General features: G+C 48.8%; 1 protein-coding gene across 3 annotated transcripts in view; it reads left to right on the forward strand.

Moving 5' to 3' along the window:
* Window positions 1-16,222, forward strand: part of cplane1 (ciliogenesis and planar polarity effector 1) — a 30,705-nt gene that overhangs the window by 13,220 nt on the left and 1,263 nt on the right. The window contains exons 19-47 of one of the 3 annotated variants that reach the window (XM_086151794.1): window positions 1,226-1,443; window positions 1,528-1,692; window positions 1,769-1,916; window positions 1,995-2,104; window positions 2,189-2,338; window positions 2,426-2,537; window positions 2,622-2,931; window positions 3,717-4,697; window positions 6,007-6,170; window positions 6,257-6,452; window positions 6,713-6,971; window positions 7,046-7,306; window positions 7,387-7,983; window positions 8,063-8,235; window positions 8,847-8,925; window positions 9,003-9,096; window positions 10,412-10,546; window positions 10,634-10,702; window positions 10,792-10,880; window positions 11,731-11,950; window positions 12,018-12,265; window positions 12,347-12,434; window positions 12,522-12,671; window positions 12,791-12,830; window positions 12,937-13,074; window positions 13,156-13,318; window positions 13,397-13,452; window positions 13,531-13,698; window positions 16,050-16,171. In XM_086151794.1, the coding sequence (XP_086007920.1) occupies window positions 1,226-1,443; window positions 1,528-1,692; window positions 1,769-1,916; window positions 1,995-2,104; window positions 2,189-2,338; window positions 2,426-2,537; window positions 2,622-2,931; window positions 3,717-4,697; window positions 6,007-6,170; window positions 6,257-6,452; window positions 6,713-6,971; window positions 7,046-7,306; window positions 7,387-7,983; window positions 8,063-8,235; window positions 8,847-8,925; window positions 9,003-9,096; window positions 10,412-10,546; window positions 10,634-10,702; window positions 10,792-10,880; window positions 11,731-11,950; window positions 12,018-12,265; window positions 12,347-12,434; window positions 12,522-12,671; window positions 12,791-12,830; window positions 12,937-13,074; window positions 13,156-13,318; window positions 13,397-13,452; window positions 13,531-13,698; window positions 16,050-16,171 (5,703 nt within the window). Of the gene's footprint in view, window positions 1-1,225; window positions 1,444-1,527; window positions 1,693-1,768; window positions 1,917-1,994; window positions 2,105-2,188; window positions 2,339-2,425; window positions 2,538-2,621; window positions 2,932-3,716; window positions 4,698-6,006; window positions 6,171-6,256; window positions 6,453-6,712; window positions 6,972-7,045; window positions 7,307-7,386; window positions 7,984-8,062; window positions 8,236-8,846; window positions 8,926-9,002; window positions 9,097-10,411; window positions 10,547-10,633; window positions 10,703-10,791; window positions 10,881-11,730; window positions 11,951-12,017; window positions 12,266-12,346; window positions 12,435-12,521; window positions 12,672-12,790; window positions 12,900-12,936; window positions 13,079-13,155; window positions 13,319-13,396; window positions 13,453-13,530; window positions 13,699-16,049; window positions 16,172-16,222 lie in introns of those variants that run through there. The other 2 variants (XR_015106557.1, XR_015106558.1) reach the window with 2 other exon arrangements.

Raw genomic sequence — 16,222 nt, forward strand, 5'->3', positions numbered from 1 at the left:
GACCCCTGAAGGGAGAAGAAGAAGGTTTAATCAAAAGTAGAGGTTGAGGTTGCTACCACATTGTCACTTCCTCATCCACTCACGTCATGTCCTAACTCTGTTGGTCTGGCCTGCACGCATCCAGCTTATTTTTATCGATTTATTTGATTCTCGTCATTGCTTTTGTCACTCTAATTATACTGTTGTTGAGCTTTGGTTGTTTATTCTTCACCTTTTCTGTTTTATTCTGTTGTCCATTCTCATCCCTGACGTCTCCGCTGCTGTTCTCCCTGCTGTCCATTTATTCCTGGATGTCTTTGCTATTTTCTGTCTTCTAACTGTCTCTATTTTTAATCCTATTTATTTTTGACACTACAGTAAACCCTTGTTTTTCACGGGGTTACGTTCCAAAAAGAACCCGTGATAGGCAAAATACGTGAAGTAGAAACCTTTATTTTTTCTTACAATTATCATACAATTAAATACTGCTGCTGTTCTTATGTTTTTTTCCTCCTTCTTTATGGAACTAATGGAAGATTCATTAATTCTGTAATGCTGACCTCCAGCCGCATAGCTTTTACCTTCCCTTAGCATGTCCAGAAGTTTAACTTTATCTGCCATAGATAGCATCTTCCTGCCGCAGGTGCTTTTGTTGCTCCAGAGCGTTTTGTCAACATTATGGGTTTCAGAGAAACTCGAAATTGCAAGAGAATTTGCACGTACGTCATGTAAATTTGTCAAGCTGTTTTACGTACGTGTACATATTAAACCGCAACGTTATTGACGCACAGGTAGAGAAGAAGCGGAGTGACATTTTAGCCAATCAGAATGCAGAACACAATGCGCCATGCAAATCCGTGAAGTAGCGAAACCGTGAAAAGTAAACCGCGTCATAGCGAGGGATCAATGTATAACTTACGCTGCTGCGACAAAAGAATTTCCCCTACGAGGATCAACCAGGTTTATCTTACACCTTATAAAAAAGTTTATGTGTAATTATCTCATTTTATAATGTGAGCTTATAGACAAGTGTGGCCTTTATATGCACACATAGATTTATTTAGTTATTTTTTGTCGGTGCGGCTTATATTCAGGTGCGTTCCGTAAGCGATGGTAGTTGTGTGTGTCCTTAGGATGGGCTCCGGCATCACTTGCGATCCTGACTGATGAATGAATGAATCAATCAATAAATCAATGAATGAATGAATGATGCTTTAATGCCTTTCTTTTTTTCCTTTCCTCTCAGACACTTTGGAGGGAGACGACTGGGACTGGATCCAGGCATCCACCCAGGACATAGTGAAGGCGGCCGCCATGGCTGGAGTCGACGTGGTATCTTCCCCCCTGTCCTCCCTGCTGAGCGCCGCCAGGGATCTGTGCTCCGCCCTCCCTGCGCTGGTGCACGGCGGCCTGTATTTGCCCTCGCCGCCTCTGTACTGCCCTCAGCCTTCCCCCAACACACAGGTACCCCATCTGTAGACCCTCATTCCCGCTTGAATCTCTCCGATCGGCTAATCGGGAGGGTGTGCGGCGTGCGTCTCCCGCCAGGACCGGGTGGGGACAGCGGGGGAGTTAGCGGAAGTGGCTTCCCGTCACAAAGTGTCCGGCGTTCTCCAGAGGTTGCTGCTGCTGCTGAGATCCGCCCGCTGCTGCCGTCCCGCCGCCCGGTGGTACGTCAGCCAGCTGCGCCGCGCACGACGCCTCCTTCACAAGGTACTTCACCGCCCTTTCTTGTATTTTTGTTTGGGTCGCGCCCATCCTTGTATGACGGGCGTGTATTTTGAATCAGATCAAGAAGAGGTACGACCACTGTTCGGCCGCAGCGGAGGAGAAAGCTCTCCCGGAAGGTCTGAAGAAGTTGGTCGACCGCGGCGGGTTCTTCGGGCAGGGCCGTGACGAAAACGCACGCCCGGACCCCGAAACCGTCCATGTCCTCGGTGAGAAGCTCCTCCTAAGACCGCGACCGCTCAACTAGAGTCAGTGGTTTTTGAGCCAACGTGCACGTCTGCTAAAAGTCTGTTTCAGGGAGATCTGCGCTCTGTGCTGGATGCTTCACGTGCGGGATCAGCTCTCCATGTCCTGCCGCAAGTATCAGGCCGCCAGAAACCGCGGCAGGGATGAGCAGGTGTGTTTCTTCTAAAGAATATGACGTTTCTACCTGGAAAGGCTTCTGGTGTGTTGGCCCTGCAAAGATCTCGGTATCTTCCAGAGTTCTCATCATGCAGACGTGCACTCGGCCCGAGTGGACGCTCTCCACTGGACCCGCCGCCTCCTGCCTTTCTCTCACTACCTCAACGCCGAGGAGATCCTCCAGGACCTCCTGCTCAGCCTCCTGTCCGAGCTGCCTCCCGTCCCTCTGGTGCGAATGTATATTTTCAATCCCGTCGGCAGCTCAGGAGAATGAGCCTCTGTGGGTTTCTCACCCTCCTGCCGGCCTCCCTCGCAGGTGGCAGACTCCCTGGTGCTGGCTTTCCCACAGGAGGACGACTCGGTCAGAGTTTCCCTGAGAGAAAAATACAGCTCACTGCTGCAGAGGCTGCAGCGCCGCGACGTCCAGGGTAAGAACTCACCGCGGCTTTCCGGGTTCTTTCAAAGCGTTCGGTGTCATTTTGGCCTTTTCAGCGGGTTTGTTTCCCCTCCAGAGGGCCAACAAGGGGAGGCGAATGAGTCGATGGCGGGAGTGATTCAAGACAAGCGGCGGCGGCGGCGGAAACACCTGGGACGTCTGCAGAAGCACTTTGCCGCGCCCGAGCTCCACTTGTGGGAGCAAGAAGAGGAGGACGAGGACGGCGGCAGAGATCACGGGACGGCCGCGATGCTGCAGCCGTCGCCGTGCACGACTCTGAGCTCCGGCGCCTTGACTGACCTCGACCAGCCCTGCAGTGACGGGGACGCCGTGGAAAACTCATCTGAGGGTGTTTCTCCTGACCTCCGTGGCAGATCCTTACCAAGGTACTTCAGCATGTGTACAAGTATTTCTAAATATATGCAGCGGAGCCTTGAGATCCGAGCCGTGGCTCAGGGGATGCTTAGCTTTGTGAGCATTTTGACACCCGCGTGGACGCCGCATGACGTGAGGCGGCGTTTAAAGACGCGCTGCCCGCCGCTAGCTAGCCCAGACAACATCATGGAAAAACACCGGCGAGGTGTGTGTGTGTGTGTATGTGGTACACTCGTCTGTGAAGACATGGAGAGGTTATTGTGGGTGAGATACGGTGCAGGAGAGCATCGTCTGTGAGAAGGTGGGAGATGTTTCCGGGGATTTGGCACGGCGGGTGAGGTGTCAGAAGAGTCGTCCAAGCCGGTCGGGGTCGTTTTAAAAAGAGGTTTTACCATAAAGTGTGCAAGATACATTTAGCAACACATCGTAGTATTAAGAGTGGAGCCAGGAAGCAACTGAAGCAGCAAATGACCCCCCAGCTTCAATGATTTTTAAGGTAAATTGACTTAATCAAAGCTAATGTAAAGAAATAAACTCATTTTGATATGTATTATTTTTTATATAGTATTTGTAATTTATCCTTTTTAAACACACTCGACAAAACCCGGGGCTGGAAAGGATTAATAGTTCCTGTATAATAATTCTACTCAAATTGAGAGGAAAATTCATTTGATATTCAAATAAATTAAGTTACGAGCTCCGTCTCAGACAGCCTTTCCGCTCCCAAGTCAGGCCATTCCTGTTTATGCCTGGATGTATTTAACGACCCACTCCGAATTCTGCGTTGGCATTTCAGGGTCACAAAACCCCCGGCATCAGACAGAGCGGGCGGAAAAAGAGCCGAGGCACGGCAGCCTCCCTCCCTTCCGGTGGTCGGCACCTGGGAGTTTGAGCTGGAAGACGAGGAGTACCTCGGCTTCCTGGAGCTGTTTCTGAGCTACGTGCTGGAGAAGGGCGGCACCGACGGCGAGGACTCGGCCCGTGAAGCCCCTCTGCTGAGATCCTTCTGCCGCCGGCTGAGGGAGGCGGAGCTGCACTCCCTCACCTTCGACGTCCTCACCACCGTGCATCGCCGCGAAAGAGACGGCCAGCGCCCGGCGAGGAAACGCGGGAGCGACGACTCTCCGCTGTTCCGGGCCGGAAGCTGCTACAAGCCGGCCAAACTGGACTCCGCGTCCAACTTTCAGGCTTCGGCGGCTTGGAACGAGGGCTCCGTGTCCGACGCCAGCCCGTCGGCCCCCTCTCTGCGGGAACCCGGAGCCGGGAGGCACGGCGGTTTGTTCGGCCTCCGACGGCAGGACGCCCGGCTTTCGCAAAAAACACCGGAAAGGGGTCGCTCCGGTTCCGACGGCCAGATTCCTCCCGCAGCCTTTCCCGCCGAGTGCCGGTCGTTTGCGGAGGCGGCGGTGGAACCGCAGCGCGTCCTGGATCCCGAATTAGAGGCCCGGTTCCCGGAGCTCGGCAGGCTGCTGGAGTGGATGCTGCGCTGGGCCGACAGGAGGGCGGGACTTGGACGCCGCGGCAAAAAGAAGAAGCCGACAGCAGAAGGAAGAGCCGAGGAAGGCGTCGCGATTCGCGTCAGGGCCTCGGCGCCGGCCGTGCTCACGTCCCTCTGCCTGCTGGAGCGCAGGCTCTTTGCTGGAACCGTCGCCGAAAAGCCCGACGCTCCCGTCAGCGCCGCCGCCCTGCTGCTTCCTGAGCAGGACAGGAAGCTGGAGAGAGAAAGCAGCGAGGACACGGCAGACATCCACCCCGCCGGGCTCGCTCAACCTTCCTCGTGAGTTTTTAATGCCTTCCACATCAAGACTCGCTGTATTTATAATTACCAAGTTACACAAATGCGGCACGATGTTGATGCTACTTAAAAGCATCAACACAATATTCTTGTGCAAGATCTCTCTCTCCATCTCCACTCATCACTCTCATCCATGTAGTATTTACATTTATTTATACATTCTCCAGAACTTCTTATCATTTCATTTTTACAACCAACGTCTCTCACTGTGCGTCTCTGGTATACAGTAAACCCTTGTTTTTCGTGGGGTTACGTTCTGAAAAGAACTCATTATGGGAAAATCCGTGAGGTAGAAACCTTTATTTTTCTTTTTACAATTATTATACAATTAAATACTCTTATTATACATTGAAAAGAAAGAACAAACCATTTTACAGGCTCAATCGTTTATTTCACAAATAAAAGTACTGTACTTTAGAAACTTTTTATTCAACAAATAACTTCTGAACTGTACTGTCAAATAATAATTTTAATCATCAATGTGAGCAGAAGGCTTCAAATAGCGGAGATTAGCTCCGCCCACCTGACCCAAGTAATTGGATTAAACGGGAGGAAATTAAAAATGATTATGAAAAAAGTTGCGGACAGTTGCAACCCTTTTTGCATCCTTATTAAAACTTATCGCTGCTGTCGTCCTTATGTTTTTTTCTTCCTTCTTTACGGAACGAACGGAAGATTCATTCATTCTGTAATGGTGACCTCCAGCCGCATAGCTTTTAGCTTCCCTTAGCATGTCCAGAAGTTTAGCTTTATCTGCCATAGATAGCATCTTCCTGCCGCAGGTGCTTTTGTTGCTCCAGAGTGTTTTGTCAACATTATGGGTTTTAGAGAAACTCCAAATTGCAAGAGAATTTGCACGTACGTCATGTAAACTTGCCAAGCTGTTTTACGTACGTGTACATATTAAACTGCAACGTTATTGACGCACAGGTAGAGAAGAAGCGGAGTGACTTTTTAGCCAATCAGAATGCAGAACACAATGCACCACGCAAATCTGTGAAGTAGCGAAACCGTGAAAAGTAAACAGTGTTCTAGCGAGGGATCACTGTATATACGTCTTTTCTTCCGTTATATACATTTTATATGTTTAATTGTATCTCTCTGTCTTCTATCATCCCTATTTGCAGCCTTCTCTAGCCTGTTATGCTGCTGTGACGATTCAGTTTCCCCGTTGTGAGATCGATAAATATCAACAAAACTTAATACGTCCTTTTTAGAGGTGGAGATTTCACACACACTAGCGGCTGCACCAAGAATATCTCATATTTGTAATATTCCTTTACCCCTCCAGGAGCTCCGACACGGATGAACCGGAGGAGACGATGTCTCACGCCACGCCCCTCCCCGACACTCCTGATGTATCCTCGCTTGGCGACCAGAGGAGTCCTCCGAGATCACCGCCGAGTTCAGAGGGGCCGCGTTTTGCCGATCTGGACGTGACGCCGGAAAAAGAAGGTGCGGTGACGGGACAATGCAATCCTCTGCGCAGTTGCGCGCAGTTGCAACGGGACCCTAGTGAACCTGGTGAATGTTTATCACAGGAGCGAGCAGCAGAGGCGAGAGCCCGGAGGTTTCCGACGAGAAGGTCCCCGAAAACACCTGCGCGCCCGACGCGGCGAACATCGACACTCGCAGCCAAGTCGGCCCCGGTGTCATCGCGCCGACACACTCGACCGATTCGTCTTCGCTCCAGAGCGTAAAGACGGACGATCTGGACACGACCGGTTTCCCCTCGATGTGAGTGCTCGGTGTCAAACGGCGGCGGAGGGACGGCTGTGTCTTCACAGGGGGGAAGCAGTGATGTCACAAAGGGGAGTCGGGAATGGAGTTCCCAGCGGACGCGCCTCCATCAAGTTATTAAAGGGAAAGCGTTGATGTCACAAAGGGACTGTCGGCTGTTAGCAGTTAGCAGGAGTTAGCGTTAACTGTTATTATCATAACATCCCTGCTGAGATGCTAATTCATTTCTGCACGTTGTCCCTCTCTGGTTGCTCCAGCTGCAGTCATGCTAGTAGCCTCCCAGCCCTTCCCCCTCCAGAACCTCAAGCACCTCCCTCTGTCCAGCCCCGAGCCACGGCCCATAAAGAGCTTCCCGATTTCCCCGGCGTGTCGTCTTCCGACACGCCCGCGGGCCCTCCGGGGCCTCGGCCCCAGTGCCTCGAGGCCGACGCGCCCGGTGCGGTCCCTCCTCCCGTCCCCGAACAGCCTCCGCCCATGAGACAGCGCCTCGGCGAGGATTTATTCAGGCTGGTCCAGGTATGACCGGGCCGCCCGCTTTCCATCGGGACGCCTCTCGCGGAGCTTCCTACAGTATCTGTTGTGTTTTGCAGCACATCAACTACATGAGTCTGATGGAGGTGTTGGGAGACTCCTTCTCCACCCTGCAGCAAGCGCAGCAGGGCACCTGCGTCCCTCAAACGCCGCCTTCTCAAGCCAACGCGTTGCCGGGTCACGCCGGCGTTTCCATGGCAACTCAGACACAGCCCTGTATTCAAAATTCAGAATCCAAAGCGCCTCCGGGAGGGAGCGCAGGGCGTCAGCATAGCGGCAGTCTAACCCCTGCTGCCCACGGAGCAGGAGCAAGACACCAGGTGTTTATTTTTCTGGGTGCACGTTAGCGTCCCGTGCAAACCCAGTTACTGGACTCACCTCCCCTTTTTTTTTTTTGCAGGAATTGCAACCTCTCTCTGTGCAAGCCGAGTCCCCGGGGGTGGAGTTCAGGGAGAGGAGGGGGCTGATCCCATCCTGCCAGGGGCTTCTGGCCATGACCGACGACAGTCGCCGAGTTCATAGCGCGCCCGAGAGTTTGCCCCCCAGAGGGATGCAGATCCAGAGCGACCTCCCCTCTCAGGCTCCGGGCCTGAAATTACTGCAGCTCCACGGCTGGCAGGGGCCGCCGCCGCCGCTCGTGGGAGAATCCCAGCAGCGGCGGGTCAGACTCAGAGGCCGCGTCGACTCAAACGAGAAGAAAACCGGCGGCTCTTCAGCTTCGAGGAGACACCTCGGCTTCGAAGCGCGTGACCGCCACCTCCGGACGCCCGGCCCGCAGGACCAGACGTGGGACAGATCCCGGCAGACGGAGCCCTCGCCGCCTCCCCCTCCGTCGGCGACGCGGGGCCTCAGCCTGCTGCACTTTCGACCGCCGGAAAACACGCACGTCACGTTTCCCAGACTGGCCATGCCGTCCTCCAGGCCCCTCTGCGTGGTGGCACCCATGGCAGAAAGGCCAAGTATCAAGCTTCTGCATCTGGACTCCAAGCCTCGACCGGTGAGGAGATCTCTCTCTATCTCCGCCCGGCGGGATGTCGCTGACGTTTGCGTTTGAGATGCATCTTTCTGTGTCACAGATGTTGCCGAGGGCCGCTTCCCCGGCCCCGGCGGCCCACCTCATGTCCGTGGCGGAGCTGACCGGCTCCATGCGGAACGCCGAGGAGGCTCGACTGCAGCTGCTCCGAGTGAACCCGCCCCTTAAAAACCAGAAGACGGTCCCCGCTTCCCCCGGCTGCACGTCCAGCAAAAGGCAAACACATTTCTGTCGTTGGTCCTTCTCTTCGGTTACTTGGTTTTGAGATCAGCAGAATCAGAAATTGCTTTTCGTTGAAAACACCTCCTGCAACAGAGTAAGAAATGAAAAAAAAATATATAAAAAGGGGAATAATAAGAATAAAATTAAAAGAATAGTAAAGTTAACCCTCGTGCGATCTTAACATTGTGTTTACTCCCCTTGTCCTACGGGTCAAAAATGACCCATAAGACAATCTTCGTACCCTAGTGGTGTACAGCCCACATGGAAACATAAACAAAAAAGAAGTATCACTTTTTCTAATTATGGGGTCTCTTTAGGAAAATCATAAAATTTAAAGTTGGAAAAAAATAGGGTAAGGTGTTTTTTCTACAGCTAAACATGGTAGTGGGTCACTTTTGACCCGCAAGACAACACAAGGGTTAAAGATATGTAAAAATACATCAAAATGTACGTAAGGCGTACACATGTGTATTTACAGGTACGTGTATATGATTCCATGCAGTAATTTTGTGTATAAGTAGTGGTTGTATTGTCAAACATGGATTGCACAGAAGACAATGGATCTGTTGCATGTTCATCACTGACTGATCAGCCGGTCTTGTCAGGCAGAAGAGGAGAGAGAAGGCCGGGAGGCGACAGGGGGTCGCATTTAGGCCCGAGGAGTCCATCATCCCTACGCAGCAGGTCGAAAACTTCCATCCGCACGCTATTAGTCATATTTTTACCCTAACAACTCACATTGACTTCCTCCGTTGTTGCAGGAGCCGGAGCAGGAGCCCGTCGGAGCCGAGCCCAAAGAGCCCAAAGAGGCCAAAGAGGAAGCCCTCCCTGGACCCGACGTTCCCCTCAAACTTGGTCAGTGCTACACTTTATACTCACAAATGTGGCAACGTCATTTTACAAGGCCCGCGAGAACATCTTAATAGGTCAGATTGTCTTAAAATAAATAAATCAAACACGTACATTGACCAAAGAGAAACCAGAGAAAAGTTGATGCAGATGGAAGGCTGTTTCAAGAAACATGGGAAAGCAAATTCGTGTTTGTGCTTGAAGGAGAAAAAGCGGTATGTCTGTTGTGTTGCGAGGCAGCGTTGGTCGTCAGAGTACCATCTGCCCTGTTTTTTGACACCAAATATGCAGCTAAGCAGGACAAAGTTAGACTTCCAGAAAAACAACAAATTGTCCAAGAATTAAAAGCCAAACTACAGGAAAAGCCGCATCCAAAAACACAGCAGCGACGAAAGCTAGCTTTACTGTGATCGAACGAACGGGCCGAGCTTCGTAGTCTTTAGCAGACGGTGAACAGATACACACTTTTAAAAATGTCAGTTTATCAAGAAACACCATCGCGGACTGAGTTAGGGAACTAGCCGGAAAGCTGGCGATGCAGCGGGCCAAAGACACACGCAGATACAAAGGATTTGGATTTTCAGGGGATTTGGTTGAGTAATAAATTATATAAGATAAGATAAACTTTATTGATCCCCACAAGGGAAATTCTTTTGTCACTGCAGCGTAACGGTCGCGGTGTCAATAAATATGAATAGAGACAATTAGAAGACAGCTAATAGTAATAAACAGACAGCGGAAAGAACAAGAAGAATGACAAGACAACAGAATGAGGGGAAAAAAAAGACAGTAAGGGTGAAAATAGACAACCAAAACGACAACATAAACACTCACAATAGCAACGACAAAATAAAATAAAGAAAAATAAGCAGGATAAGAAAGAGCTGAGACCAACAAGGATAATTTAACGTTTAGAGTGAGAACAACTTTATTTATCCCGAAGGAAATTGTTGTGCCAGAGTTTCAAGCAAAAACATAACAGTGATTGATAATAGTAGGAAGGAGGAAGAATAAGAAATACAATGAAATATAAATTGTCTTAACTGTTAACTGTTAATTACAAAGATTTGATTTGACATTAAGGAGTAGTTACATGTATGACACGTTCTACATTTTGTTCCATTTATGCCGTTTCCGTTCCACGTTCCACAACCACAATGCTGACGTGGCGCTCGGAGACAATGGCTTTGACACTTCCGCCCCAGATGGTCACAATAGCGTGTGAACGGCTGAATGAATGAATGAATCCACGAGTTCATGAATTTTAAAGCCGACGAATTGCCAGTCGACTCTGAAAACAACCTTTTTGTTGTCGTCTCAGAATCCTTTGACTCCTCTCTTACCGGCCAGCGATTGTTGGCCAAAGCCACGTCCACCTCCGCGGAGCTCCACGCCTTCGCTTCCACCTGTAAGAAACCCCCGGAGCGCCACGATGCCTTCACCAACACCGACCCCGGTGAGCCGCTCGTCGTCACTCCGCGGTGACTCCGCAGAGCGTCTTCCTCACCGAAGCCGTTTTCTTTTCTCCGCCGTTCTCCCTCAGCCGGAGCGCCCACGCTGGTGGATAAAGCCGTATCGGCCAGCGCCCCGGAGGCCCCCGGCAGTCCTCCACGTAAGATCGAACGCCGCCTCCCGAACCCCGCGGCGCCTCGTTTACTCGCTGGAATCATTTACATTTTATGTGCACGTCAAACTTTCCAGCACGAGATCCAAGCAGTGTTCAGTTGTGGAAAGACACCCCTGATCCAGATGGGGTTCAGCCGGCAGAGCAACAGGAGATGAAGAGCCTGGTAAGACTTTTGAAATTTAAAAATGAATTAACGCGGCATATAATATTATTTGTTTTGCCTTTATGCTATGTATAAACAAAATATGTGTTGCATGTTTTTTAAATCCATGAACAACTGCAGAGAAAAACAAAAGGACATTTCTGCATGCAACAAAACATTTTGAAAAAAAGAAGTTGGATTGAAGGTTGCTTTTAAGGAAAATACTCAATGTATAGTTGAGTCCTTCTTGTATTTATGAAAAATATAAGAAAGATCCACCAGGAGCAAATCAAAGATGCCGTCCTCTCTCTGTGTGTGCTAACATACTTTTACTAGCGCGTGCAGTCGCTTATTGAGAGCAACAAAAATATATCATCACGTTTTATTTAGATGTTACAAGATCGCCATCATTTTCAAATTAAAAACCATTTAAGAATTAGAATAAGAATAAGAACAACTTTATTTATCCCGAAGGAAATTATTGTGCCAGAGTTTCAAGTAAAACATAACAATAATAAATTATAGGAAAAATAATAATATAAAAATAATATAAATAATAATAGGAAATAGTATAAACAGTAAAAAATAAAAAAAAAAAGTGGGTGGGGGGGGATAAGAATAAAACGATTAAACTTTAAAGTGTCAAATTTTTTTAAGGTCTTAAGTACAAAGATTTGAAGATTCCCTGCGGCTGAAGGAAGAGGAATTAAAAAGTTATAATCGAAATGATAAAATAATGAAAATTAAAAACGAACAAACTAAAATAAAATACATTTTAATTAAATACTTTAATTATTTTCAAAACCCTGCCCTGCACCCTAAACTGAAACCTTCTCCGTTTAATGAATCCATTGGTTTTTTGCTCTTCCAGGACCAGCTCGGTCGCCACTTCCTGAGCGTGCTGGATCTGGAGGGCGGGACGCGCCACCGCGACTTGCCTCCCACCTCAAAAACAACGTCCGCGCCCGCCGTCTCCTCCGCCGAGCTCCACCTTCTGGCCACCTCTGTGATCAGGGGTTCACAACCCGCCGCCGATCCATCGCCTCGCGTCGCCATTCCCGCTTGCCTCACGGCGCCGGTCGCTCCGCCAGGTGGTGATCAGTCTTACAGCACACACTGCACGTCTGAAATACTCTAACCGCATTTTTATTGTTATAGTTCATTCAGGACAAAGTGACCCGGGACCCGATCTTGAGCCGGAGCCGGTCTTCCCTCTGGACCGAGCGGATCCGTCTTCATCCGAGATCTGCAAAGCCGTGAAGGCGCAGAGCGCCGGCGTGCCGCGACCCTCCGCCACGCCTCCCGCCGTCTGGTTCTCCTCTCGGCTGTCGGAGCTGGACGCGCAGCTGGTGGCGCTCCAGAAGATCGCAGACTCCCTGGAGAAGGACTTCGCCGACTCCAGAATGGTACACGATGACTTTTCTGGCTTCTCCTGCTTACGTCTCGGCTGGAAATGCTGACCGGTGAACTCTCGCGCTGCATCCTAGTTGGTGGACACCGTTGAAACTCTCACTCCCGAGGTGAAGACCGCCGCGGCCGTGAAAAAAACCGTCAGACTCTTCGTGCCACAGGAAGGTACGACCGCCAAGCGAACCCTTTCCGAAACGCAGCCGAAGCTACTCGCGCCGAACGAGAGTTTGAACCCTTGTCCGTGTTTCGCAGAACCGCCGCCGCAGTTTGAGGTCATAGCGGAGGAGGACGCCGAGGATTATTACCAGGATCTCGACGAGTCCCGACCGGAGATGACCTCTCGTCACGTCACGTCCTCTCCCGTCCACAGAGCTGCTCCGCCCTCGCTTCACTTTCCACCCAGTAAGGAATGGACCGTGCTAGCTTAGTGGCTAACAAGGTGTCTCCTGTCGTGGAAACACCCTCCCAGATCCAGACGGCGGCGGTATTTAATCCGTCCCGTGTTTGTGCCGCTCTCGCAGGAACCAAACCTGAGCTGAACGAAGCATCGGAAACATCTCTGTAGGTTTCATCACGTTCCAAAGTCCTCACGCCGTTTCATTTAACCGTCTTCCAGATGATTTTCACGAGGTATGTTTCTTTTACAATCCTGTCTTCTTTACTGGAGGTGGGAGGAGGAGGAGGATCTGGGTCAGGCGGAGTTATCTGATACGGCTGAGCTCTTAGACGGCCTGGTGAAGGAAGGATATTTATCCCTGACGGAGGCGGAGATGTCCTCTTTGCTGACGGCGTCGCTCGACAGCAGGCAGGTCGGCCGCCAAAGATACGAAAATCAAAAGACTAGCCATGTGAGTGAGATCAATCTGAACGACCATGTGACCGGCAGCGGACTGGAAATGGGCCAGATGTCCAAGAAACGGAGCCTCCCGGAGGACGAGAGGAAGGAGCTGAGGGTCTGGATGAGACGCAAGCAGAGGGAAAGACTGGCCGTCTACCATAAACACCGGGAGAGCCTTCGGGAGAGGGAGCGCCAACCCTTCTCCTCCCCGGTGAGATCGAGCACCAGGTAGAAATCCGTAACGTCTGGCGGGCGCCGTCGCTCATGCGCCTCGCCCTTCGTTCCACAGAAACCTGCCGCCGAAAACCGAGCCGCGTTTCAGAGAACCACCGAGGAGGATAAAAAGTAGGTGTCCGTTTCCTCGCCGCTCCGCGGACACCGGCGCGCTCGTTCGTAACGCCGGTTTTGCGCGTGGGCGTACAGGGCCGCCCTCCTGGAGAGCTTCAGCCAGAGAGCCCGCGAAGCCCATCACTTGGCCGAGGACGTCCGCAGCTGGCCCGCGGCTCGACCCCGGACCACGCTCGCAAAGGGGCCTCCGGCGGCCCCCGCCGCCAGGCCCGCCTCGGCCCCGCCCCCCGGCAGCGCTCACAGGTAACGCCTGCGCGCAGGCCCGTCCCGGCTACGCCTCTCGGCATTTGCTCCGTATCCGAGCAGGCAGACCGGAGACTCAACTTCCGCTTCACTCCGGTCATGAAAGACGCACTTCAACTTGGACGTCAGCAGCTTGCACGTAAAATCTCGAGGAAAAAAATAAAAGATAAACAGGGAGCACGATGCCATTCATTAGATGAATCATTAATATAAAAGTGCACCTTTTCTCAGTGATGTTTCTTTTTTAACTCGACATTTATAAAGACGGCATTGGCACGCAAAACCCAGTGTCAGACCCTTGACTTGTGTGAGACCTTCCCTTCTTGACTTGGAACTTGAGTGTGAACCACAAAATGCACATGATCAGCATAAAATATAGATATAGATAGAATATCTATGCATGAAATAAGATAGTACTTCATTGATCCCCATTGGGGAAATTGGATTGTCACAGCAGCTCAACGATAAAAATATCAATACACATGAATGTAAATATAAATAGAAGAGACGGTTAAATAGAGGGACATATAAATAGAAGAAGCAAGCGGCAACAACAACAGCAAGAATAAAAATAGATAATGACAAAAATCATCACGGGAAAAACTGGATAAACAGGATGAGAATGGAGTGACAACAACAGGATAAAAAAATAAATATCGGAATTAGGACGCGACGTGTGTGAATGAGTGAGGTAGTAAATATGAATATAAATATAAATAGAAGAAACAAGTGACAACAGCGAGGATAAAAATAAACAATAAAAAAATAGATAACGGAATTAGGACATGACATGGGTGAATGAGTGAGATAGTAAATATTAATATGAATATAAATAGAAGAGACGTATAAATAGAAAAAAATAAGTGACAACAACAACAGCAACTATGAAAATAAACAGAATGAAAAAAAAACAGAATTAGGACATGACTTCTGTGAATGAGTGAGGTAGTAAATATGAATATAAATAAATAGAAGAGACATAAATAGAAGAACAAGTGACAATAATAGCAACTATGAAAATAAACAGAATGAAGAAGATACACAACGGAATTAGGACATGACGGGTGAATGAGTGAGGCCGTAAATATGAATATAAATATAAACAGAAGAGACAAGTGACAACAACAACAACAGCAAGGATAAAAATAAACAATAAAAAAATAGATAATGGAATTAGGACTTGATGTGTGAATAAGTGAGGTAGTAAATATAAATATAAACAGAAGAGACAAGTGACAACAACAGCAAGGATAAAAATAAACAGAATAAAAAAATACGTAACAGAATTAGGACATGACATAGGTGAATGAGCGAGGTAATAATATGAATATGAATATAAATAGAAGAGACATAAATAGAAGAACAAGTGACAATAATAGCTACTATGAAAATAAACAGAATGAAAAAGATACACAAGGGAATTAGGACATGATGTGTGAATGAGTGAGGTAGTAAATATGAATACAAATATAAATAGAAGAGACATAAATAAAAGAACAAGTGACAATAATAGCAACTATGAAAATAAACGTAATGAAAAAAAAACGGAATTAGGACATGATGTGTGAATGAGTGAGGTAGTAAATATGAATATAAATATAAACGGAAGAGACAAGTGACGACAACAACAGCAAGGATAAAAATAAACAATAAAAAAATAGATAACGGAATTAGGACATGATATAGGTGAATGAGCAAGGTAATAAATATGAATATAAATATAAACAGAAGAGACATATGTAGAAGAAAAAAAGTGACAACAGCATGTATAAAAATAGACACCGGAATTAAAAAAAAAACAACTTGATAACATAATTTGGACATGACATGTGACTGAGTGAGGTAGTAAATATGAATATAAATATAAACAGAAGAGACATATGTAGAAGAAAAAAAGTGACAACAGCAAGTATAAAAATAGACAACGGAATAAAAAAAAAATAACTTGATAACATAATTTGGACATGACGTGTGACTGAGTGAGGTAGTAAATATGAATATAAATATAAACAGAAGAGACATATGTAGAAGAAAAAAAGTGACAACAGCAAGTATAAAAATAGACAACGGAATAAAAAAAAAATAACTTGATAACATAATTTGGACATGACGCGTGACTGCGTGAGGTAGCGAGGCAGTGGTAGCCCAGACGCATCTCCTTCCAGACTGCTGTTGTCCAGTCTAAAGGCCGTGGGCACAAAGGAACGTCTGAAGCGTCCAGTTCTGCACCGGAGTGGCGTTAGCCGTGGGCTGAATGAGCCGGCCTTCAACCGCAGCTCGCCGTGCTGTCTATTGTGCTTCTATCCATTCATTGTAAATCCCTGACGTGGCGGGTGCTGCTGTGTTCCCAGGGTTTCCAGTGATAGAAGAACCCAGTCGGTCCAAACGCAGTCTCATCAGCGCCCGTGGACCGCCGAGACCCGGGAACGATCCTCCGAGGACCACCGCAGGAGGCTGGGACTCCACCGGCCGGGTAGAAACCAGCTAATTCTATGATAGGAGAGTTTTTGTGGCCTTTATGATT

This window comes from Fistularia commersonii, chromosome 9, assembly GCF_037954325.1.
Source record: "Fistularia commersonii isolate RoL2024-O1a breed Wild chromosome 9, RoL_Fcom_v1.0, whole genome shotgun sequence".
NCBI lineage: Eukaryota > Metazoa > Chordata > Actinopteri > Syngnathiformes > Fistulariidae > Fistularia > Fistularia commersonii.